The 27,297-nt window shown below is 38.9% G+C and overlaps 1 protein-coding gene across 1 annotated transcript in view; it reads left to right on the top strand.

The window, feature by feature from the left end:
• The first annotated feature begins 7,363 nt into the window (after nucleotides 1–7,363).
• The window catches only part of LOC106089469 (cytoplasmic dynein 2 heavy chain 1), a 99,684-nt gene continuing 79,750 nt past the window's right edge, over nucleotides 7,364–27,297 (top strand). Inside the window, 9 exon segments of the mRNA XM_059364725.1 lie at nucleotides 7,364–7,402; nucleotides 7,661–7,882; nucleotides 7,955–8,043; nucleotides 13,622–13,706; nucleotides 19,225–19,354; nucleotides 19,450–20,269; nucleotides 23,240–23,406; nucleotides 23,464–23,887; nucleotides 23,956–24,188. Coding sequence (XP_059220708.1) covers nucleotides 7,366–7,402; nucleotides 7,661–7,882; nucleotides 7,955–8,043; nucleotides 13,622–13,706; nucleotides 19,225–19,354; nucleotides 19,450–20,269; nucleotides 23,240–23,406; nucleotides 23,464–23,887; nucleotides 23,956–24,188 — 2,207 coding nt within the window. The 5' untranslated portion in view covers nucleotides 7,364–7,365.

Here is a 27,297-nt window from a genome sequence, read left to right as displayed (position 1 = left end):
TTTCCGATGTTCCTGCCAGGATTCGAACCCAGGCGTTCAGCGAGCCACCTAGGGCCATGTAATTTAACATGTTATCTTTACAACACCTCAGCTTTAATCATCTATTTCAAATATCAAAGAGTTATCTCTATCCGTTCTCAAATGACACTTTTATACCCACCACCGAAGGATGGGGGTATATTCTTTTTGTCATTCCGTTTGCAACACATCGAAATATCCATTTCCGACCCTATAAAGTATATATATTCTTGATCAGCGTAAAAATCTAAGACGATCTAGATATGTCCGTCCACCTGTCCGTCTGTCTGTTGAAATCACGCTATAGTCTTCAAAAATGAGCTGAAACTTTGCACAGATTCTGTCTTAGTCCATATTCAGGCTAAGTTCGAAGATGGGCAATATCGGACTATATCTTGATATAGCCCCCATATAGACCGATTCTCCGATTTGGGGTTTAAGGCCCATAAAAACCACATTTATTATCCGATTTTGCTGAAATTTGGGACAGTGAGTTGCGTTAGGCCCCTTGATATCCTTCGTCAATTTGGCCCAGATCGGTTGAGATTTGGATATAGCTGCCATATAGACCGATCCTTCGATTTAGGGTCTTAGGCCCATAAAAGCCACATTTATTATCTGATTTTGCTGAAATTTGGGACAGTGAGTTGTGTTAGGCCCTTCGACATCCTTAATCAATTTGGCTCAGATCGGTCTAGATTTGGATATAGCTGCCATATGGACCGATCCTCCGATTTAGGGTTTTAGGCCCATAAAAGCCACATTTATTATCCAATTTTGCAGAAATTTGGGACAGTGAGTTGTGTTAGGCCCCTCGATATCCTTCGTCAATTTGGCTTAGATCGGTTGAGATTTGGATATAGCTGTCATATAGAACGATCCTCCGATTTAGGGTCTTAGGCCCATAAAAGCCACATTAATTATCCGATTTTGCTGAAATTTGGGACAGTGAGTTGTGTTAGGCCCTTCGACATCCTTCGTTAATTTGCCTCAGATCGGTTAAGATTTGGATATAGCTGCCATATAGACCGATCCTCCGATTTAGGGTCTCAGGCCCATAAAAGTCACATTTATTACCTGATTTTGCTGAAATTTGGGACAGTGAGTTGTGTTAGGCCCTTCGACATCCTTCGTTAATTTGCCTCAGATCGGTTAAGATTTGGATATAGCTGCCATATAGACCGATCCTCCGATTTAGAGTCTCAGGCCCATAAAAGGCGCATTTAATGTCCGATGTCGCCGAAATTTGGGACAGTGAGTTAAGTTAAACCCCTTGATATACTTCTGCATTATGGCCCAAATCGGTCCAGATTTGGATATAGCTGCCATGTAGACCGATATCTGGATTTAAAGTCTTGGCCCCATAAAAGGTGCATTTATAATCCCATTTCACTGAAATTTTACACAGTGACTTATGTTAAGATCTTCGACATCCGTGTCGTATATGGTTCCGATCGGTTTATTTTTAGATATAGCTACTAAAAAGACCAATATTTTGTTATACACAGTTAAACAATGACTCGTATTTATTAGTATTTGGTCCAAAGCGGAACGTATTTCGATATAACTGCTATGCAATTTTCACAGGATTTTGATGAAATGTGGTTTACATATATACCCGAGGTGGTGGGTATCCAAAGTTCGGCCCGGCCGAACTTAACGCTTTTTTACTTGTTTATACTAGTTTTTTCGATTTTTTCCCACCCTGCATCGGGTTATATGACAGCTGTATCGAAACATAGACCGATTTGGCCCATTAACAATCCCAACCATTTACATAGATGGACGAACAGACGGAGGGACTTAGAAAACGACTTTATTTCTTATTGGGCCTCAGATCAATATTTCGATGAGTTACAAATAGAAAGACGAAATTAATGCACCCCCTTCCTATGGCGGAGGGTATAAAAGTGTATTTGTTATCCGATTCAGCTGAAATATGGAACAGTGAGTCGATTAAAGCCTATATCAGACCATATTGGGGTATAGACCGAATAACGGCCTTCTATCCATAAAAGGTACAGTTAGTACCTCTTTTCGCCGACATTTGGAACAATGAGTAGTGTTGAAGTCCTCGACTCTCGGGCAGAAAGTGGCCCCGATTTGATCATATTCAGATATGTCTACTATTGGGTTGCCCAAAAAGTAATTTCGGATTTTTTAAAAGAAAGTAAATGCATTTTTAATAAAACTTAGAATGAACTTTAATCAAATATACTTTTTTACACTTTTTTTCTAAAGCTAAAAGTAACAGCTGATAACTGACAGAAGAAAGAATGCAATTACAGAGTCACAAGCTGTGAAAAAATTTATCAACGCCGACTATATGAAAAATCCGCAATTACTTTTTGGGCAACCCAATATATAGATCGATATCTCTATTAAATTTCTTGGGGTCATAAATTGTGAATTTTTCATCGGATTTTAACGAAAATGGTTTTTGTGTATATCCGAAGTTCATCAAAGTTTGGCTGGCGGAACTCAATGCCTTTTTTGTGTTATAGTTTACTAAAAATTTATGTGACACAACGGATAGGTCAGGGCACTAATGAGATGAGGAAGGAACCAAGAACCAATTAGTGATTAAGTTTAAGCGCTTTCAAAAGCTAGACGGATAGAGGGAGATCAAAAAGATTTGGAGGTTGTAGAATCGGAGCGACGAAAGTAATATGGCTTCGATGCAAACTATGGCACATTATTTTCCTTTACTAGCCTAATGTAACACATATAAAATCATTATGTTCTCCACATCTTTGTAGATTAGTGTATTTGGTTTGTCCATAGCAGGAAGTTCAACATACTTGACTTTAATCTAGCTTGTCATGTACACTACTTCCTTCGTGTACTCCTTCCATATGTGTTACTATGAACACTTAGCGCTAGACTATATGTGAATGTTTATTTTACCACAAGGTGGACAATGTTAGAAAGGATGTAGAGTGTTTTTTTTTTTGTTTATTCCTAAAATCCATAAGGATGGCAAAGCAAGAACATCCTGTGGTGCGTGAGGATTTGAGCGTAGAAAGCGAAAAAGGCCACTGGCATTTATCGCTTTTATCACTTTTCGCCAGTGCAATTCAATTAATGACCTTTAAATGGTTTTCGTTTCGTTTGGGATTGATCCCTGGCGTTTTACTTCTATGCCTGGCCTTACGTTCGTTGTCCCTGGCTTCACTTCTGTTTTTTTTTTTCGATTTGAAGACTTAACATGGTTAAGATTTTTCTACTCAAATGGAAATTTGAAGTGATTATTTTTTATGGCCGCTTGAATGTGTTGTTGAGGTGTAACACAAAACTCACTTAAATGGATGTGTTAACTGGATTTGACTTTATGGCATTGGGAAAAGTTGAAGGAAAATGATAAAGCAGGCGTAAGGAGAAAGGAAAACAGAAGGCGTTTTAATAAAGGATGCAAAGAGGCATGTTTTCCTGGGTGTTTTTATTGACTGAGATGGACGCTATATACCATTTGCTTGCCATTAATATTTGTTTTCCCTTTCCCTAGCCCTTGGGGTTTTGAACTTAAATTCATCCCACAATGTAATATCCTTAAACATTGAATTACTATTGAATTATCATTTAAGCCTTTTCAACCAATTAACATTAAAAAAATAAAATAAAAAACCATGCATATCTGAATGGAAATATTATTTAACATTTTTATTCTTAATTGACAGTTAATTTAATGTTTTGTTCATTTATATGCAATGCAAGACATTTTGCAACTGTAGCCATGTACACCACGAAGTGAAGAGGTTGCATGGGTTTTAATGTAGCCACCGAGGACATGAGTGTGTGGCAATTACAATTTTATTATATAAGAGTGTCATTAACAAGCATCCTGCCGCATGCTTAATTACCATACCTTTTTTATGCGGCATGCATACATTAACACTAATTATTTTTTATTGATTATAGTGGTAATGTGAAAGTTTTTTTTTTTTTTTTCAAAAAATATGCAAACCTCGACTTCACATACAATAACTGAGTCAATGTGTCAAAGAAATTTAATTATTGAAAAAATCACTGAAACGCATCGAAGTCACGTCACTCGACTCATTAATAAATAAATTAATAAATGTGTGAATTTTAAGAGAAAATTGTGCAGCAAGTGCTTTAATAAAACATTTAACAAACAAACAATTGCAGATAGGACAAAAATACCAGAGTGTAGAAAAAACATTTCTCCCAGCTATAGGTATTCGATAGTCCAATCCCTGGTGAAGGCGCGAAAAGCATGCCACATAGTCAGACTGAGATCAATGTAGCAATAACCAGGCTCAACAACAATAAAGCAGCAGGAACCGATGGGTTACAAACAGAACTAGAAGATTAAAGACCCAATGAGAGAAATCAACCTACTGGCCTATAAGGATGACATCGATATATTGGGCCGGTTATCTAGAGTAATAACAGCCCCCTTTTAAAAGGTCAAGAAAGAGTCAGTTATTTTCGCTCTAGCAAAAAATTGGGCTGGAAACTGTCCTCTTATGGAACATAAGGGAAGAATTTAGGTGTCTGAAGTTAAGTTTTTTACTTAAAAAAATAGATTTTGTACAGTTTCACAAAATTTATTCAAATAAACACTGAGACCATAAAGCATGAGAAAAAAACCATAATATTGGCGGTATAAAGTTTGGCACCACGAAATTGTACCCCAAACCAAAAATTAAAATATGCCACAAACAGATAAAAGAGAACAACAACAAAACACTTGGGGCATATTTCCGGTTTTTGTGGCTCCTTTTTGAAAAACAGCCATTGGGGTAGAGCTGACAAACTATCGATAATCGCAACATTCGATAGTTTCAATTATAAATCGATAGTATCGATACTATCGTTAATTTTCCATCATCTATATTTCAAACAAAAATGATAAGTAACAACTAAACAGGCGTTAAGTTCGGCCGGGCCGAACTTTAGAAACCAACCACCGCGGATATATATGTAAACCACCTTTCACTAAAATCCGGTGAAAATTGCATACCTAATGTCCCATAGCAGTTTTATCGAAATATGTTCCCATTTGGACCAAATACTTATAAGTACAAGTCATTGTTCAATTGTGTATAACAAAATATTGGTCTTGTTAGAAGCTATAACTAAAAGTAAACCGATCTGAACCATATGCGACACGGATGTCGAAAAGCCTAACATAAATCAATGTGTAAAATTTCAGTGAAATCGGACTATAAATGCGCCTTTTATGGGGCCAAGGCTTTAAATCGAGATATCGGTCTACATGGTAGCTATATCCAAATCTGGACTGATTTGTGCCAAGTTGCAGAAAAATGTTGAAGAGCCTAATACAACGCATTATCCCAAATTTCGGCGAGATCGGTCAATAAATGCGCTTTTTATGGCCCCCAAACCTTAAATCGAGAGATCGGTCTATATGGCAGCTATATTCAAATCTAGAGCGATCTGTGCCAAATTGAAGAAGGATGACGAGCGGCTAAACACAACACACTGTCTTAAATTTCAGCGACATCGGACAATAAATGCGCCTTTTTTGGCCCCAAAGCCTGAAACCGAGAGATCGGTCTGTATGGTAGCTATATCCAAATCTGGACAGATCTGTGCCATATTGACGAAGGATGTCGACGGGCCTAATATAACTCACCCTCTTAAATTTCGGCGAAGCATTGAGTAGTTTTAGGCCTTCCGACATCCGACCCAAATGTGGTCAGATCGCACTATATTTAGATATAGCCGGCATATAGACCGATCTGCCGATAAAGGGTCTGAAACCCATAAAAACTTTACTTATTACCCGATTTCGCTGATATTTTAAACAGTAAATTTTCTGAAGCCTCCTGTTATCCGCCCCAAATATAGTTCAGATCGGACTATATTCAGATATAGCTGTCATATAGACCGATCTGCCGATAAAGGGTCTGAAGCTCATAAAAGCTTTATTTATTACCCGATTTCGCTGAAATTTGAAACAGTGAGTAGTTAAAGGCCTCTTGACAACCGACCCAAATGTGGTTCAGATCGGACCATATTTGGATGTAGCTGCCATATAGACCGATCTGCCGATTAAGGGTTTGAAGCCCATAAACGCTGCATTTATCACCCAATTTCGCTGCAATTTCAAACATGGAGTTATTTTAAGCCTACCAACATCCGAATTAAATACGGTTCAGGTCGGACTATATTTAGATATAGCTGCCATATAGACCGATCTGCCGATAAAGGGACTGAAGGCCATAAAAGCTTTATTTACTACCCGATTTCGCTGAAATTTGAAATAGTGAGTTGTCTGAAGCCTCCTGTTATCAGTCCCCAATTTGATTCATATCGGACGATATATAGATATAGCTGTCATATAGAGCGATATGCCGGTTAAGAGTCTGAAGCCCATAAAATCTCTATTTATTACCCGATTATTTTGAAATTTTTAATAGTGACATCCGACCCAAATATGAATCAGATCAGACTATGCAGATATAACTGTCTTATATATTGATTTTCTAATCTTAATCCTTAATCCCATAAAAATCGGATTTCTTACGTGATTTCGCTGAAACTGTTACTTGTATACTTGAGTTCTCGGGACCTGAATAAAATATGAACGATACCAGCCCATATTAAGATATAACTATGGATATAGTAGGGGAGTTATAATAAAATGGTATGATTATTATATCCTTGGTGGTGGGTATCCAAAGTTCGGTACGGCCAAACTTAACACGTTTTTACTTGGCAATATTGCCTTTGACAAAACATTCCAATCATTTGATTTTTGACAGCACCTTTGGGCCAACGCAACATTTGGGGCCAACGCACAATGACAGCTACATTGACAAACGATATGCAAACGCTGACAGGCAGTGTGCTGGCCTGGGAAAATCGAGGATAACAATTAAATTAAAACAACCACCACCAAAGGCAATCTAACACGTGACTCCTAATGTTGTTTACCAACAACATTCCCAATGAATGGATAAACAAAAACACCAGCAACTGCCACAACAACGCCAATACAAACAAAAATATTGTCATCGACAATGCCGACCAACCGACATTGGCAAACAGGTGAGTGAAACCTGGACAACCAGCATGTTAACCATGGCAACAAATGAAAATGGATGGTTGCCAAGGGATACAGGGCCAAAGGCAACCAAATTGCACCCAGGACACCAACAGCAAGTTAGTCAACCATCCAACCGACCAACAACTAGGAAAAGCATTCACATTCAAACATATGGAGGGCATTTAACAGTGCCAGTTGATGAAAAACCGAAAAACTTTTGTTGGAAAAATTTAAATTCTTGTTAAAGTTTAAAGCCTTCATAAAAAAAGTAATTTTTGAGGACGATTGCCAACTCAAATCACCGGAAAATGAGCCACAAAACCAAATTCATCATTAACACATCAGGTAAGTCATCAAGTTTGTGGGGTGGCACTGCAAGAACAAGATGACGACGTAGAAAAAAAAGGATACTCCAAAGCCAGGACAAAGATTAGGTGGCTCAACCGCAACCTAAATGCTGTGCACAATTTCTGTATGGACGTGGTGGAGGCTTCTAATTAAGCTGACCTAAATATTTAGGTTATATGCTTTGTTTAACCTTTGTTGTTGTCGTTTTTCTGCGCATTTTTTTCTTTCGACATGAACCTACCTGCCTGCCGTTAGTTGAATACTTCTCGGCCCGTCAACTCACCGGTTTGACTTTGGACGAACAAACCGCCAGAATATTAGAATTTTTGGAAAACGATGAACTCACTGTAATCTCAGCCGTACATAATCAAGATGAGGATACAATTAAATTTCACCATGGCATACCAAACGATGAGGTATCCTTGCTCTTCTACAAAATACCGCAGGTAAACGCTCGTACAGGCAGTGGCGGAGGAGGTGGAGGGGGTGGCAGAAGCAATGCCACATCATCGAGGCAGACATCGTCCAATGCTGGCGTGGATAACCAAGCACTTGGCATTTTGACGCTCGAAGGAGGTTTGGTCAAATCCATTTACAATTCTGTTTCACGTGTTTTTTCACCGCATGCAAATGTTCGGGTATGTTTGATTAGTGTTTTTAATATATTACCTTAGAGTGTGACGAAAAAATATTACAAAAAAATATTAAAAAATTGAAATTTATTTTACAATCTATTTTTATACCCACCACCGAAGGATGGGGGTATATTCATTTTGTCATTCCGTTTGCAACACATCGAAATATCCATTTCCGACCCTATAAAGTATATATGTTCTTGATCAGCGTAAAAATCTAAGATGATCTAGACATGTCCGTCCGTCTGTCCATCCGTCTGTTGAAATCACGCTACAGTCTTCAAAAATAGAGAAATTGAGCTGAAACTTTGCACAGATTCCTTTTCTATCCATAAACAGATTAAGTTCGAAGATGTGCTATATCGGACTATATCTTGATATAGCCCCCATATAGACCGACCCGCCGATTTGGGGTCTTAGGCCAATAAAAGCCACATTTATGGGGTCTTAGACCCATAAAAGCCACATTTATCATCCGATTTTGCTGAAATATGGGACAGTGAGTTGTATTAGGCCCTTCGACATTCTTCGTCAATTTGGCCCAGATCAGTCCAGATTTGGATAAAGCTGCCATATAGACCGATCCTCCGGTTTAGGGTCTTAGGCCCATAAAAGCTACAATTATTATCAGATTTTGCTAAAATTTGGGACTGTGAGTTGCGTTAGGCCCTTCGACATCCTTCGTCAATTTGGCTCAGATCGGTCCAGATTTGGATATAGCTGCCATATAAACCGATCCTCCGATTTAGGGTCTTAGGACCATAAAAGCCACATTTATTAATCGATTTTGCTGAAATTTGGGAAAGTGAGTTGTGTTAGGCCTTTCAACATCCTTCGTCAATTTGGCTCAGATCGGTCCAGATTTGGATATAGCTGCCATATAGACCGGTTCTCCGATTTAGGGTCTTAGGCCCGTAAAAGCCACATATATTAATCGATTTTGCTGAAATTTGGGACAGTGAGTTGCGTTAGGCCTTTCGACATCCCTCGTCAATTTGGCTCAGATCGGTTGAGATTTGGATATAGCTGCCATATAGACCGATCCGCTGATTAAGGGTCTTAGACCCATAAAAGCCACATTTATTAATCGATTTTGCTGAAATTTGGGACAGTGAGTTGTGTTAGGCCTTTCAACATCCCTCGTCATTTTGGCTCAGATCGGCTGAGATTTGGATATAGCTGCCATATAGACCGATCCGCTGATTAAGGGTCTTAGGTCCATAAAAGGCGCATTTATTGTCCGATGTCGCTAAAATTTTGGACAGTGAGATAAGTTAAGCCCCTTGACATATTTCTGCAATATGGCACAGATCGGTTCAGACTTAGTTATAGCTGCCATATAGACCGATCTCTCGGTTTTAGGTTTTGGGGCCATAAAAGGCGAATTTATTGTCCGATGTCGCCGAAATTTGGGACAGTGGGTTGTGTTAGGCTCTTCGACATCCTTCTTTAATTTGACTCAGATCGGTTCAGATTTGGATATAGCTGTCATATAGACCGATCTCTCGGTTTTAGGTTTTGGGGCCATAAAAGGCGCATTTATTGTCCGATGTCTCCGAAATTTGGGACAGTGAGCTGTGATAGGCCCATCGACATCCTTCTTTAATTTGACTCAGATCGGTTCAGATTTGGATATAGCTGCCATATAGACCGATCTCTCGGTTTTAGGTTTTGGGGCCATAAAAGGCGCATTTATTGTCCGATGTCGCCGAAATTTGGGACAGTGAGCTGTGATAGGCCCTTCGACATCCTTCTTCAATTTGGCCCAGATCAGTCCAAATTTGGATATAGCTGCCATATAGACCGATCCTCCGATTTGGGGTCTTAGGCCCTTAAATCACGCATTTATTGTCCGATGTCGCCGAAATTTGGGACAGTGAGTTAAGTTAAGCCCCTTGACATACTTCTGCATTATCGCACAGATCGGTCCAGATTTGGATATAGCTGCCATACAGACCGATCTCTCGATTTAATGGTTTGGGCCCACAAAAGCGCGTTTATAATCCGATGTTACCGAAATTTGGGGCAGAGAGTTAAGTTAAGCTCCTCCACTTATTTTTGTAATTCGGTCTAGACCGATCAAGATTTGCATATAGCTGCCATATAGACTGATATCTCGATTTAAAGTCTTGGCCCCAAAAGACGCATTTATAATCCGATTGAGCTGAATTTTTACACAGTGACTTATGTTAGGCTTTTCGACATCCATGTTGTCTATGGTTTATTTTTAGATATAGCTACTAAAAAGACCAATATTTTGTTATACACAATTGAACAATGACTTGTACCTATTAGTATTTAGTCCAAATCGGAATATATTTCGCTATAACTGCTATGGGACATAAGTTATGCAATTTTCACCGGATTTTGATGAAAGGTGGTTTACATATATTCCCGAGGTGGTGGGTATCCAAGGTTCGGCCCGACACCTTTTTACTTGTTATAATTAGTTTTTTTTACCAATGTTTTTAAATAATTATTAATTAATTAATAAATTAACAATTAAATTTTTGGTTTATTGGAATTAATTTTACGGCACACTCTTTTACATTCTGTTACTGTAATTTTTTGCATTTTTCATTTGTATTTTTGCCTGGTTATATTCGAACAACAAGAATGGCACGTTTTCATTTTAACTAGGGAAAGGAAAATTTAACTAATGAAAATTTTCTCTCTCGAAAAAAAAAGATTATAATTGAAGTGCCTACATCCTTCACTTGAACAGGCAACAGCCATTCAAGGATACAAGTGGCTAATGCTTAGATGAATTGCCATTTTGCACATAATGAAAAATTGTGAAAATGAATTGAGTTATCCATTGGAAATGGCCTTTGTTAATGGGCAAGTTGTTTGTAGTATGGACAAAACAGTGCATACATGTTCTGTATTAATTAAAATTATATAGAGGAGCACTGAAACATAGCAAAACATAGTAAAAGAGAAGAAAAGTTAGGGAGAACTTTGAGTAGCCTAAAATAGGAAGTTTAATAATTAAAACTGTCATAACATGGGCTGAATGGGATTGGCATAATGCTGTGTTTTTTAAACAGGGAAAGGGAAAAAAGTTAATCTCGTAAGTTTACCAAAAATGTTGTAATTCTATGTAAAAATTTAAGATAATTAAATAAAGAAAGGAAGCATTTTTATAAAGACCATGTATAATGAGAAGGGGGAAACTAAAAGTTCAGTATTAGAGTGATATGTTAGTTCTCTCATATAAATGAGTGTACAATTTATTGGTTGCCCAAAAAGTAATTGCGGATTTTTAAAAGTAAGTAAATGCATTTTTGATAAAACTTAGAATGAACTTTAATCAAATATTCTCTTTTTACTCTTTTTTTCTAAAGCAAGCTAAAAGTAACAGCTGATAACTGACAGAAGAAAGAATGCAATTACAGAGTCACAAGCTGTGAAAAAATTTGTCAACGCCGACTATATGAAAAATCCGCAATTACTTTTTGGGCAACCCAATAAACAAAGAAAAACCAATAAAACTTGCTTTGTGGATCATTTTTTTTCCAAAAGAGTAAAAAGGCGTTAAGTTCGGCCAGGACGAACTTTGGATACCCAACACCTCGGGTATATATGTAAACCACCTTTAGTCATAATCCGGGGAAAAATGCATAATTTATGCACCAATAGCAGATATCCTAATATGGTCCGATTTGGACCAAATTCGGCACGAAAATTGTTTGGTCTAATAAATACAAATCACTGTTCATTTTTTTAGAACAAAATATTGGCATTTTTAGCAGCTATATCCAAATACAGACCAATCTGAACCATATACGACACGGATCCCGAAAAGCCTGACATAAGTCACTGCGTTGAATTTGAACGAAATCGGATAATAAATTCGTCTTTAATGGGGCCAAGACCTTAAATCGAGAGATCGGTCTATATGGCAGCTATATCCAAATCTGGACCGATCTGGGTCAAATTGAAGAAGTATGTCGAAGGGCCTGACACAACTCAGTGTCTCAAATTTCGGCGAAATCGAACAATAAGTGCGCCTTTTATGGGCCCAAGACCTTAAATCGAGAGATGGGTCTATTTGGCAGCTATAAAAATCCGGAGCGATCTGGATCAAATTGAAGAAGAATGTCGAAGGACCTGCCACAACTCACTGTCCCAAATTTCGGAGAAATCGGACTTACTGCGCCTTTTAGGGGCCCAAGACCTTAAATCGTGAGATCGGTCTGTACGTCACCTATATCCAAATCTAAACCAACCTGGGTCAAATTGAAGAAGGATGACGAAGGACCTGACACTACTCACTGCCCCAAATTTCGGCGAAATCGGACAATCAGTGAGCCTTTAACTGGTCCAAGACCTTAAATCGAGAGATCGGTCAATATGGCCGATCTGGGTCAAGTTGAAGAAGGATGTTAAAGGCTTAACACAATTCACTGTCCCAAATTTCTACGAAATCGGACAATTAATGCGTCTTTTATGATCCCAAGATCTTGAATCGAGAGATCGGACTATATTTCAGCCATTTCCAAGTCTGGACCGATCTGTGTCAAATTGATGAAGGATGTTAAGGGGCCTTACACAACTCATTGTCCCAAATTTCGGCCAAATCGGACAATTAATGAGGCTTTTTGGGCCAAAGACCTTATATCGAGAGATTGGTCGATATGTCAGCTATATCCAAATCTAGACCGGTCTGGACAAAATTGATAAAAGATGTCGAAGGGCCCAAAACAACTCGCTGTTCCAAATTTCAGCGAAATCGGACCAGAAATGCGCCTTTTAAGGATCCTAGACCTTAAATCGAGAAATCGGTCTATATGGCAGCTTTATCCAAATCTGGACCAATCTAGGTCAACTAGAAGGAGGATGTCAAATGGACTAACACATCTTACTACCCCAAATTTCGGCAAAATAGGATAATAAATGTGGTTTTAAAGGGCCTAAGGCCTTAAATAGGGAGATCGGTCTATATGGGGGCTTTATCAAGATATAGTCGCATATTCGAACTTAGCCTGCCAATGGATAAAAAAGAATCTGTGAAAATTTTTCAGCTCAAAATCTCTATTTTTAAAGATTGTAGCATGATTTCAACAGACAGACGGACAGATGTACGGACGGACATGGCTAGATCGTCTTAGATTTTACGACGTTCAAGAATATACACCCTTTTATAGGAAATGGATATTACGATGTGCTGCAAATGGAATGACAAAATGACTACACCCCCATCCTTCGGTGGTGGGTATAAAAATAGTAGTTTCTTATTTTAAAAATTCTGCCATGCCAAATTAAGCATCCTTATATAAGTTTTTCCATATTTCCATAAATATTTCTCGAATTTTCAATATTTCAAGTTGCCACTATCACCCACTCACTCGGTGAGGCAGAAAATTTTATGCAAAACATTTCTGCCAATGTGGTTTCAATAGCTTTAGCAAACTTTTGTTTTTGTTTTTTGGTTGCAGGTTAAGTGCTGCTTTCAAATCTTGTTGTTGTTTCTTAGTTGTTTGTATTCATTTATTATTTCTATGATTTTGTTATACCTCTCTGCCCTTGTTGTGTTCTCTTTTTACTGATCCCTATTCCTTTGACAACCTTTTTGCAGAAAACCGAATATAGTCCGGAGTTAAGTGGTTTACTGGAAAATCTACATGTTTCACTTGGCTCTACATTGGGTTTACCTCAAAGTGGTAAGTTATGTAATGATATGCAAATTTGTTATTTTTACCTTTATGCAAGTTTCGTTTAGATGCATTCACAATATACTACACTGACAGAAAATTTAAAGAACAAAAATGGTGTCAAATCGAAATTTAAATCATTAGTCCTCCATTCTCCATAAACCTACATCACAGGATGGGGGCATACTAAGGGGCCCATACAAGGCGCATTTGTTAATCGATCTTTATACATCCACAACGAATATGGTTCAGATTAGTCTAAGTTTGGTGCATTTTATGTGCTGGTGGCATCATTGGACCGTACTTCTTCAAAGATGATGCGAATCGTAACGTAACTGTGAATAGTGAGGATAGTGAGCAGATATGGATATAACCCCCGTAGAACCCGATCCACGGATCTTGAGCCCCTAGAAGCCTCAAATTTCATCCGATCTGGCTGAAATTTGAAACAAATACATGGAATATGACATGGAAGTTTGGTGCATTTTATGTGCTGGTGGCATCATCGGACCGTACTTCTTCAAAGATGATGCGAATCGTAGCGTAACTGTGAATTGTGAGGAAGTCGTTGGGGATTGCAAACATATCGGTTCAGATATGGATATAACCTCCATAGAACCCGATCCCCGGATCTTGAGCCCTTAGAAGCCTCAAATTTCATCCGATCTGGTTGAAATTTGAGACAAATACATGGAATATGACTTCCAACATTCATGCTAAGTATGATCCTAATCGATCTATTAACAGATATAGCCCTCATATAAACCGATTCCCGGATTTGTCTTCTTGAGCCCTTAGAAGCCTCGATTTTAATCCGATTTGGCTGAAATTTGAAACAAAAACTTGTCTTAAGACTTCTAACATCCATGCCAAGTATGATTCGAATCGGTCTATAGACAGATATAGAATCCATATAACCCAATCCCCCGATTTGCCTTCTTGACGCATTCGAAGCCTCAATTTTTATCCGATTTGGGTGAAATTTGAAACAAGGACTTGAATTATGACTTCCAACATCCACGCCGCCATATAAACCGATCGCCGGATTTGGCTTTTTGAGCCCTTAGAAGCCTCAGTTTTCATTCGATTTGGATGAAATTTGTCATGGCGTGCCAAGTATGATCTGAATCGGTCTATAAACAGATATAGCTTCCATATAAACAGATCGCCCGATTTGACTTCTGGAGCCCCTAAAAACCCAAATTTTCATCCGATTTGACGAAAAATTGGGACAAAGACTTGATCCATGGTCGTGGGACTTAGGATTTGGCCCGACCAAACTTAGCACGCTTTTGCTTGCATATGTCCCTTAAACCCTTGCAAAAAATTTGTTTCCACCTAACAATATTTGTCCTTGGACAGGAAACTGAATTGGAAGTGTCACATGTCAGGAACATACTGAGAAGGCTCACAGATGTTGGGCACTATATAGACATGCCATAGGCTCGAAATGGGGCTTGAATCCGAGGATAGTCCACTGGCTCTCAAGAAGCGTGATAAGACCAATAATTACTTACGCCTCAGTAGTTTGGTGGACTGCGAGGAGGAGACTACAAATACTGATAGGTTAGGTTGAAAAGAGGGTGCAGATATTAATCCGCCCCATACGACTATGGACATACACAAGTTATAAGTCAATAGTCGACTTGTTGTGCGCTCTAAATTCAAAAAAAAGTAACCTCAAAAAAGAAAATCTAAGTTGGGAGTTCCGTGCTACTTACAAAATCCTTAATTGTTTTCAATGCCACTCACCTAAGTTGTTTCGTGTCTGATATTGTGTCTCCACCTAAGTACAGGTTTCTGTTGGACGCGAAAGCCGGGCAATGACAAAGGAAATGCTCCAACGTCTCTTCATTTTCCTCACATGCCCAACACATGTTATCACTTGTCGCACCGATTTTACATAAGTGAGCTCGTAGTCCAAGGTGTCCCGTTATGATACCAATAGCTGTACTGACCTCCTTCTTGCTTCCTTTCAGTAAAAGCCTCGTCTTCTCATGATCTGGATCCCCCAATAGGATTTTCGCCGTCCTACCGACCGTTTTGCTGTCCCAAAATGTTGCATGTGCATTCGTCGCCGACTCCCTTAACTCAGACTGCGTCGAACCGAAAGGCTTCGGGTTAACCAAGTTTATTGACAGCAGTCCTCTGGCCTTCACCGCCAAATCGTCTGCCCTTTCATTTCCCCTTACTCTGTTATAGCACGGCACCCAAACGATGCGGATTTTCCCATCTTCAGAGAAGGCGTTAATCTCCTTCTTACACTGGAAGACTGTTCGTTACCTTACCGTCCTGGTTGTCATTGCCCTTATGGCATTTCATGCATTCCGTGATCGCCCGAATCTCCGCCTGCAGGATCGTATTATGGTCAGGCAGTCTAAAACAGATGTCATTCCCTGGATTTTCAAAGTAAACCCCCAGGCCACCTCTGTCCTCTAGCTTTGATCGATCCGTGTAACATGATCTTCCAGATGGCAATACTAGGGTTCCGTCAATCCAAGACTGTGCCGATTGCAACAATGCGTCGCACTCGACCTCAAGGTTCATCTCAGGTATCCGATCGGAAACCTCTCAACTTCCTTCCAGGTTTCCTATCGTCGCCTCGATTATACCGCCATGGTGTGAGCTGCTCCCATCCTTAATCCATTCTCCCATCGCCTTAAGTCTCATAGCCGCAGTGGCTGCCTCACACTTAATTTGTATGTCAATGTGTCGGATATCTAGAATAGTCTCCAGTGCCCTAGTGGGCGTGGTCCTTATCGCTCCGCCTATGCCAAGACAACATGTTCTCTGAACCTGTTGTATGGTCCTTATGTTGCACTATTTCTCCATAGCAGTCCACCAAACTACTGAGGCGTAAGTAAGTATTGGTCTAATTACGCTCCTGTAGAGCCAGTGGACTATCCTAGGATTCAGGCCCCATTTCGAGCCTACGATCCGTCTACATAGCGCCCAACATCTGTGAGCCTTCTCAGTACGCTCCTGAATGTGACACTTCCAATTCAGTTTCCTGTCCAAGACCACACCTAAGTATTTGACCTTGTCAGATATCGAAATAGTCTTATTGAGGAGACGTGGTGCGTTAAATTCACCCACCTTCATCTTTCTCGTGAACAGACATATTTCAGTCTTCTCTGGGTTAACATTGAGACCTCTGGGTCTAGCCCAGTCATATGCCATATGCAAGACCATTTCGGCCCTTCTGCATAGCGCGTTCGGATCCTTACCTTATAACATCGTCTGCATAGCAGACGGGTTCAAATAACTCCTCAGCCAGCATCCGTAATAGGTTATTTATAGTGGTCACCCATAGGAGTGGCGATAAAATGCCCCCCTGTAGCGTTCCCTGTGGTACTTTCTCCCTTATATTTATGCCAATGGACACACAATTTATCCACCTGTTCCTTAGCATATGGTTTATCCAGTCTCTAAGGACCGGGTCCACCCGGTACTGGTCTAAGGATTGGATCAGTGTGTCGCTCCGCACATTGTTAAAAGCCCCCTCGAAGTCAATGCACAGGCGGTATGTGTGTACGTTTTGGCATCGAACGATTCTTCTATTTTATGCACAACCTCGTGCAGGGCAGTCTCCACCGAACTTCCCTTGACAAAGGCATGCTGTTTGTATTTGTATGTTAGGACTATATTGAGATATAGCTACCATATAAACTAATCTCCTGTTTTTAGGTCGACGTCCCTGCCGAGTTGGGTCCAGATCGGACCTTATTTCGATATAGCTGCAGGTTCCGTGAATGGTGTATTTTTTACCGGACTTGACGTAAGTAGGTTAATATTTATATCCGTGATGATTGGTATCCGTAATTAGGCCCTACCGAACTTAATGCGTTTTTATACCCTCCACCATAGGATGGGGGGTTTACTAATTTCGTCATTCTGTTTGTAACTACTCGAAATATTCGTCTGAGACCCCATAAAGTATATATATTCTTGATCGTCGTGACATTTTATGTCGATCTAGCCATGTCCGTCCGTCCGTCTGTCTGTCGAAAGCACGCTAACTTCCGAAGGAGTAAAGCTAGCCGCTTGAAATTTTGCACAAATACTTTTTATTAGTGTAGGTCGGTTGGTATTGTAAATGGGTCATATCGGTCCATGTTTTGATATAGCTGCCATATAAACCGATCTTGGGTCTTGACTTCTTGAGCGTCTAGGGTGCGCAATTCTTATCCGATTGGAATGAAATTTTGCACGACGTGTTTTGTTATGACATCCAACAACTGTGCCAAGTATGGTTCAAATCGGTTCATAACCTGATATAGCTGCCATATAAACCGATCTGGGGTCTTGACTTCTTGAGCCTCTAGAGGGCGCAATTCTTATCCAATTTGAATGAATTTTGGCACGACGTATTTTGTTATCATATCCAACAACTGTGCCAAGTATGGTTCAAATCGCTCAATAACCTGATATAGCTGTCATATAAACCGATCTGAGGTCTTGACTTCTTGAATCTCTAGAGGGTGCAATTCTAATCCAATTTGAATGAATTTTGACACGACGTATTTTGTTATGATATCCAACAACTGTGATAAGTATGGTTTAAATCGGTTCATAACCTGATATAGCTGTCATATAAACAGATCTGGGATCTTGACTTCTTGAGCCTGTAGAGGTCGCAATTATTATCCGATTTGCCTGAAATGTTGTACGACGGATTCTCTCATGACCATAAACATACGTGTTTATTATGGTCTGAATCGGTCTATAGCCCTATACAGCTCCCATATAAATCGATCTCTCTATTTTACTTCTTGTTTCTTTTATCTTTTTTTGCCTAAGAAGAGATGCCGGGAAGAGAACTCGACAAATGCGATCCATGGTGGAGGGTATATAAGATTCGGCCCGGCCGAACTTAGTACACTCTTACTTCTTTAAAGTTTTTCTCTGTGTACTCTCTCCTACATTTATGTGAACATACATCAAAGCGTCTAAATGAGACTATGAAACTTTGTCCTTGTACGATGTCCATATATAATGGAAACTGGTTCAGTGCAATGCATCCATATGCAGATGAAGTAAATTTAAATTTTAAGATGTATTTGTATTTATGACCCTGTATGTGTCGAATTAGGATATGCTACCAAAATGTTGTGGCTATGAAAGGTTTGCTGGCAGATAAACGGATTAGAATCATATACGGAAATCAAGGAAATCGTAAATGCTGTGAGAAAAGGAACTGCACGATTTACAAGGCTACATAGATAAAGCAGTTTACAAATTTCTTGATTATAACATGGATGAAAAAAAAAAAACAAAGAATACTGAAATCAGTTTTATATTTCAACGTAATCTCAAAAATGAAAACAAAGTATATTCAAAATCTAGCATAATCGTTATTCCCTTTAAAGTCATGTACAAAAAGTTATTATATATGTTTCTACGAGTTCTGGGTAAAGAAGAGCAATAGCAGAACTTTGCATTTCGACCATAACGAATAAGGATTGTTCTCTAAGGATTTTTTAGTTCCTTTTATTTTTAACTTTTACCATTTTATTTCCATTTGCAGGTATTACCTCCATTAAAGATGAAATCAAATATTGGAAACAAAAATTAAACCAAAAATCTAGCTCGCGAATAGATCGCGAAGCGGCCCAGATGTTTATGGGAGTGCTGGAAAATATTGATCAGCAAATAAGGTAAGATCTATAGCTTACATGGCCTAGTTAACCACTATTGTAATGTTCAGATTGTCAACTCTTACTACTACTTAATCTTATTTCCATTTTGCCAGTTCCATAAACTCCAATGGAGGCAGCAGCATTGAAGAATTTCTCGATAGTTCACACAATAACTTTGATGAACTTTGGCGTTTACCCTATCAATTCCCCCAGAATCGTATGGCTGATATTATGGATGTCATAGGCAATCATCTGATAGAGACTTGCCTGGAACAGTTACTAGGTGAGGATATTTGGTCTCTCAATAGCTCCCATGTCAATAGTTTGATGAGCCAATGCATTGATACCGCCGAATCATGGATACAATTATGCGATTCCTTAACTCGCCTCTTTTGGCCCAATTATGTAAAACACCCCTGGGTGGGAGAGGCTCATGTACCCAAAAGAGCCGAACAATTTAAGGAACGTGTGTTGGAAATACGCAACATTAAGAATTTGTATAAACAAATTTCCACCCTGCTGCATGACAATGAAATGAAGGAAATGCTGCAAAATGATTCACCCTTCAGAGATTTCAATATATTCGACACTTCGGCCATGGGTCAAACCAAATGGAATAAGGCCTTGCAAAATTTCGAACAATTATTGCAACCCATAGATGAGCGCATAGCTGCTGCTCTTAAAGGTCAGCTGCATCATCATTTGAGTAATCCTAGGCAGGTGATTTTCATTTTCTCTAAATATGAGACTTTGATTCAAAGACCCACTGTCTTGGAGCTATTGACCATAGAGAGGGAACAATTCTTGCAGTCATTACAAATTCTATTGCATGATTTGAGAAAGGCTATGACGGATACAAATATGGAACCAGATACGGGACACCTATCGGTTATATGCAATGAGTGTCGTTGGCTTAAGGTGGTGCAACATCAGGTGAGTTGAATAAGTATGGCCTACACCACTACTGTGTACTAAAACTCAGTGAATTTGTAAAGCAATCGATAGAGAATCACTTCCTGATCCATTTAGCCATGTTTGAGTTTCTAGGCATCAACTCTACCATAAGAAAGTTTATTATATTGTATTGCCCAAAAAGTAATTGCGGATTTTTTAAAAGAAAGTAAATGGATTTTTAATAAAACTTAGAATGAACTTTAATCAAATATACTTTTTTTACACTTTTTTCTAAAGCAAGCTTAAAGTAATAGCTGATAACTGACAGAAGAAAGAATGCAATTACAGAGCCACAAGCTGTGAAAAAATTTGTCTAGGCCGACTATATGAAAAATCCGCTATTACATTTTGGGCAACCCAATAACTTACTTACTAAAAGATGCATTACGACAGGCTTGGGATCTGCGGATCCAAAAAGTAGGGTCAGCAAAGGAACTCCTCAAGGAGGTGTACTGTCTCCTCTACTTTGAAATATAGCCATTAACAATATATTATTGTCTCTGGAAGAAAAATGTGTAAAAGTGGTCGCGTATGCTGATGACGTGGCAATTGCGGCTAGGGAAAGTTTCCCAGCACTCTAAGAGATATACTTCAGGAAACTATACGTGCAAATGCTCTGGATATAAATCCGTGCAAGACAGCAGTAGTTCTATTCAGCAGGAAATACAAGTTGCCTACAGTGGAACCTGTCTCCTTGGGTGGATAGAATGTTCCATTTACAGAAAGCGCAAAATACTTGGGTGTTTTGCTGGACAAGAAATTGGACTTCAAATCCAACATTTTGGATAGGGTAAGAAAGGCCACTCTTGCCCTATACACCTGCAAGGGAGCCATTGGCAAAAGTTGGGAATTTAGATCGCATATCATACATTGGGTATACACCGCCGTTGTCAAAGCTATTATTCTATATGGTGTTGTGGTCTGGTGGACGGCGTTTCAAAAGTTCACCTACTGCTCAGTACTTAACCAGACCCAAAGGATGGCTTTTTTGTGCATGATAGCCTCACTAAGGACTACACCACCTGGGTGTTTTGCTGGACAGGAAATTGAACTTCAAATCCAACATTATGGAAAGGGCAAGAAAGGCCACTCTTGCCCTATACACCTGCAATAGAGCCATTGCCAGAATTTGGGGGTCATGCATTGGGTATATACTGCCGTTGTCAGACCTATTATTCTATATGGTGTTGTGGTCTGGTGGACGGCGCTTATAAAATCCACCTACTGCTCAATAATTTACCGGATCCAATGCATCACAGTCGCACTGAGGACGACACCATGTGATGCAGTAAATTTAATGCTACATCTTAAGCCTCTGGACATTGTGGCTACCCAAATTGCAGCGACCACTGCCGTGAGGTTAAGGGAGCTTTCTCATTGGTCATATGGCGGCTACGGACACTGTGTTATCCTTGATACAATATCCGATGTTCCATTCCTGATAGAACCGATTGGAATTACGATATCCCTGGTAACAGAAGTTACATAGACTTCTATACGGATGGTTCCAAACTAAACGACCAGGTGGGCTTTTGGGTGTATCAAGCAGAGATCCTTGCAATTAAGGAAGTGATGGAATGGCTAAGATATAATGTCATTACGACGATTGGCATAAATATCTTCTCAGACAGCCATTAAATCCCTGAATAACGTATTTCTGAACACAAAAACGGCCCTCGACTGTCGTAGATCTCTCAACGAGATGGCTGAACAGTTCAAAATTCACCTGTTCTGGGTGCCGGGCCACAGAGATATCGCAGGGAATTCTAAAGAGGACGAGCTTGCGAGACTAGGAACTACCTTACACACTCCAGGGACACTGGAATCTGTGGGTATGACTCCAGCGATATGTAAGCTAAATTTTCAGGATCAGTCCCGAAGGGCAACGAATGATAGATGGTCACAAAGATCATTCCAAAACTATATGGCCTAATCTAGACTTGAAGAGGTCTACTGCTTTGCTCTCATTGGCTTGAACAGACATCTCAGTCAGGGAAACATGCTGACAGACTGAAATTTGCCAGCAAAAACTTTTGCAGAAGCTGTGAGGACATCGAAAAAGAAGAGACTATAGAACACCTTCTGTGTGTGTGTCCTGCACTAGCAGTTAGAAGGAGTTCCTCTTTAAATTCTCATTTCTTTGAGAACCTTTCTGATTCAGCGGAAGTGAACATTAGCAAGTTATTGGGCTTTTTAAAGCGATCTGTATGGTTCAACGGTAGGAACTAAAAGGCATCTTCCTTCTTCTGTTCCTGTGGTATCACAATGGACGAAAACGTCTAAGTGAGTCTGATGACAGACTGCCACTTAAACCTAACCTAACCTAGCCATATCCGTCTGTGTCTGTATGTCAGTCCATATTCATTTGTGTACAAAATAGAGATCGCAAATTTTTATGCGATCATCTTCAAATCGTTTCAAATTAAGATAAAGCTCTTTTATATAAAGTTTATGTTATTTCATTTCATTCCATTCCATTATTCCATTCAATTCTATTTTATTTTATTTTATTTACTTTTATTTTATTTTATTTTATTATATTTTTTTTATTTTATTTTATTTTATTTTATTTTATTTTTTTTATTTTATTTTATTTTATTTTATTTTATTTTATTTTATTTTATTTTATTTTATTTTATTTTATTTTATTTTATTTTATTTTATTTTATTTTATTTTATTTTATTTTATTTTATTTTATTTTATTTTATTTTATTTTATTTTATTTTATTTTATTTTATTTTATTTTATTTTATTTTATTTAATTTTATTTAATTTTATTTTATTTTATTTTATTTTATTTTATTTTATTTTATTTTATTTTATTTTATTTTATTTTATTTTATTTTATTTTATTTTATTTTATTTTATTTTATTTCATTTTTATTTTATTTTATTTACTTTTATTTTTTTTATTTTCCTTTATGTAACAAAATTTTACTTACTTTCAGATCCAAGAAATTGAAAAGGTTAGCCATCTTATATCAGGACGAGAAGGCTTTGAAAAAATCAATAAAGCAGTTCAAGAGATTAAAGAGGAGACCGAATCATTGCTAAGAACCAATTTCGAAATATGGTGTGGCCAACACACCACCGCAGTAAAGTCGGGAGATCTTCGGTAAATAGCTTTTATAAGTTAAAAATTCCTAAAACTTCTCTATCTCTCCCGTCTTAGTTTACGTGACGATCAGCCTGTGGTTAAATTCGAAAAGGAAGGACGTCAACTAATGCGAGTAACCTTCAATCCCAAGCTGGTAACCTTCTGCCAAGATGTTAGAGAATTTGAAAACATGGGTTACAGTGTGCCCTCAGAGTTGCGAACGGCCGCTACACATGCTGCAAAATACATGTGTTATGCTCGAAGACTACAACAAATTGCAACCTTTCACAATACCATAGGAGATCGCATGATACCATGTCAGAGACCTATTATGCTTAAGAATGCCATGGAGTTGTCCAAGTTGGTACACAGTGAAACTGTGGCCTGGAATGATGAAGAATCGGTTTTAAGATATGTCAATATGCTACAAGCTGCTGTCTCCAAATTGTCAACTGATAACACCTTATTGGTGGGCTATCATGAGCAGGCCAAAAGAACGGTTGGTATAGGGGGCAAACGTTATCAAAGCTCAAATCTATTACTTTGCTTATTGTCACTTCTTTTCAGGTGGTTAAACTCATGAACACTGATCTCTTTACCCAGAGTCAAATATGGAAGGATGAAATGCGTCACTTACGTGAATTGGTAGCCCATTTAGAGCGTCAATGTTTTACCAATCTCGATGCCTTCAAATTGCATTGGGATCATCAGTTGTACAAGGTGCTGGAGTACCAGTATATCATTGGTTTGGTGGATATGAACAATAAGTTGCCGGATATACATATTAAAATAGCTTTTCGGTATGTTGAGAATACTAATCTTAGAAGTTTGACAGTCAACGATACTATTTGTTAATGTTTAACTATCCTCCTGCGACCAAGAGGATCTTCTTCAACTTATAACCATCAGCATCAATATCTCACTTCCATATCTCTCCAATAACTCGTGTCGTCTCCGTTTGGAAGCGGATCTTCAAAATTTTTTTAAAATTTTATCGGTTCCACCGTGTACCACGTGCTTTAATACTCTGGTATCCAAGACCATTGTTATACCCTCCACCATAGAATGGGGGTATACTAATTTCGTCATTCTGTTTGTAACTCCTCGAAATATTCATCTAAGACCCCATAAAGTATATATATTCTTGATCGTCGTGAAATTTTATGTCGATCTAGCCATGTCCGTCCGTCTGTCCGTCCGTCCGTCCGTCTGTCTGTCGAAAGCACGCTAACTTCCGAAGGAGTAAAGCTAGCCGCTTGAAATTTTGCACAAATACTTCTTATTAGTGTAGGTCGGTTGGTATTGTAAATGGGTCATATCGGTCCATGTTTTGATATAGCTGCCATATAAACCGATCTTGGGTCTTGACTTCTTGAGCCTCTAGAGTGCGCAATTCTTATCCGATTGGAATGAAATTTTCCACAACGTGTTTTCTTATGATATCCAACAACTGTATGGTACCAAACCATACTTGGATATCCAAAACCAAGTATGGTTTAAATCGGTCCATAAATTAATATAGCTGCCATATAAACCGATCTGGGGTCTTGACTCCTTGAGCCTCTAGAGTGCGCAATTCTTATCCGATTGAAATGAAATTTTGCACGACGTGTTTTGCTATGATATCCAATAACTGTGCCAAGTATGGTTCAAATCGGTTCATAACCTGATATAGCTGCCATATAAACCGATCTTGGGTCTTGACTTCTTGAGCCTCTAGAGGGCACAATTCTTATCCGATTTGAATGAGTTTTTGCACGAAGTATTTCGTCATGATATCCAACAACCGTGCCAAGTATGGTTTAAATCGGTCCATAACCTGATATAGCTGTCTTATAAACAGATCTGGGGATTTGACTTCTTGAGCTTCTAGAGGGCGCAATTCCTATCCGATTTGGCTGAAATTTTGCATGATGTATTTTATTTTTACTTTCAAAACCTGTGTCAAATAAGGTTCAAATCGGTTCATAACCTGATATAGCTGCCATATAAACCGATCTGGGATCTTGACTTTTTGACCCCTAGAGGTCGCAATTATTATCCGATATGCCTGAAATTTTGTACGACGGATCCTCTCATGACCATCAACAAACGTGTTTATTATGTTCTGAATCGGTCTATAGCCCGATACAGATCCCATATAAATCGTTCTCTCTATTTTACTTCGTGAGCCCCAATGGGCACAATTCTTATACGAATTGGCGGAAATTTTACACAGGTCTCCAATATATAATTTAATTGTGGTCCGAACCGGACCATATCTTGATATCGTTTTAATAGCAGAGCAACTCTTTTCTTATATCCTTTTTTGCCTAAGAAGAGATGCCGGAAAAAGAACTCGACAAATGCGATCCATGGTGGAGGGTATATAAGATTCGGCCCGGTCGAACTTAGCACGCTTTTACTTGTTTTAAATTTTATCGGTTCCGGTATCTAATCCCCATCCCCATAGGATGGGGTATACTTATTTCGTCATTCTGTTTGTAACTCCTCGAAATATTCATCTTAGACCCCATAAAGTATACATATTCTTGATCGTTAACATTTTAAGTCGATCTTGCCATATCCGTCCGTCCTTCTGTCGGTCTGTCCGTCGAAAGCACTCTAACTTTCGAAGGAGTCAAACTAGCCGCTTGAAATTTTGCACAACCACTTTATATTAGTGTAGGTCAGTTGGGATTGTAAATGGGCTACATCGGTCCGAATCGGACCATAACTTGATATAGCTCCAATAATATAGCAATTATTTTCTTTTATCCTTTATTTGCCTAAAAAGAGATAACGGGAAAAGAACTCGACAAGTGCGACCTATGGTGGAGGGTATATAACATTCGGCCCGGCCGAACTTTGCATGCTTTTACTTGTTTTTAAGTGCCGCTCTCTATCTGTCCTGCTGCACCCTGTAAAAAATCATCATCATCATTCAGCCAAATTGGATGACAATTGTGGCTTCCAGGAGCCCAAAACGCCAAACCGGGAGATTGGTTTATAGGAGCTATACCAAGTTATTGACCTATTTGGAAAGTGCTTGGCAATGTTGTTGGAAGTTATAATGTAACACTTCTTGCAAAATTTCAGCCAGATCGGATAACAATTGCGGCTTCCAGGGGCTTAAGAAGTCAAATCAGGAGATCGGTTTATATGAGAGCTATATCCAAATCGGAACCGGTAGGACTGATTTGCAATTCCCTATGTCTCTGTGCAAAATTTTAAGCGCGTATCTTTATTCGTTCGACCACTATCGTGATTTCAAATGTCGGAGGGACGGACGGACATGGCTAGATTGGCTTAAAATGTCAAGATGATCCAGAATATATGTACTTTATGGAGTAGCAGATCAATATTTCGAGGTGTAACATACGGAATGAGTAGGTTAGTATACCCCCTTCCTCAAGTCGTGGGTAAAAAAATAGTATCGTGTCATGCGTATCCTAAGAATTGTATTTTCACTTGTATAACTTAAAATGCCTGTACTCTCCAAAAATACTCTATTTTCAGAAACTATTACAGAATCTGCTGGTTTACACGATCCCCACTGCACTATGACCCGGCACAGAAACGATGTGGTTTGCGCCATCTTCAGAAAAGGCATTAATCTACTTCTTACACTCCAAGACTGTTCGTGACCTTACCGTCCGTGTTGTTATTGCCCTGATGGCCAGTTTATTGCCCATAAAGATGTTCACACTCGACGTCCTCGCGTTAACACCACACCTCCTCACGCATTCCGTGATTGCCCGGATCTCTGCCTGCAGAATCGTATTATGGTCAGGCAGTCTAAAACAGATCTCAGTCTCTTGTTTCTCAATGTAAACCCCCAGGCCCACTCTGTCCTCTAGCTTTGATCAATCTGTAAAGAATGATCTCCCAGATGGCAATACCAGAGTTCTGTCTATCCAAGATTGTACC

This window comes from Stomoxys calcitrans, chromosome 3, assembly GCF_963082655.1.
Source record: "Stomoxys calcitrans chromosome 3, idStoCalc2.1, whole genome shotgun sequence".
Lineage (NCBI taxonomy): Eukaryota > Metazoa > Arthropoda > Insecta > Diptera > Muscidae > Stomoxys > Stomoxys calcitrans.
Note: the sequence above shows the minus strand (reverse complement) of the source record. Positions and strands in the feature narration are given on the sequence as shown.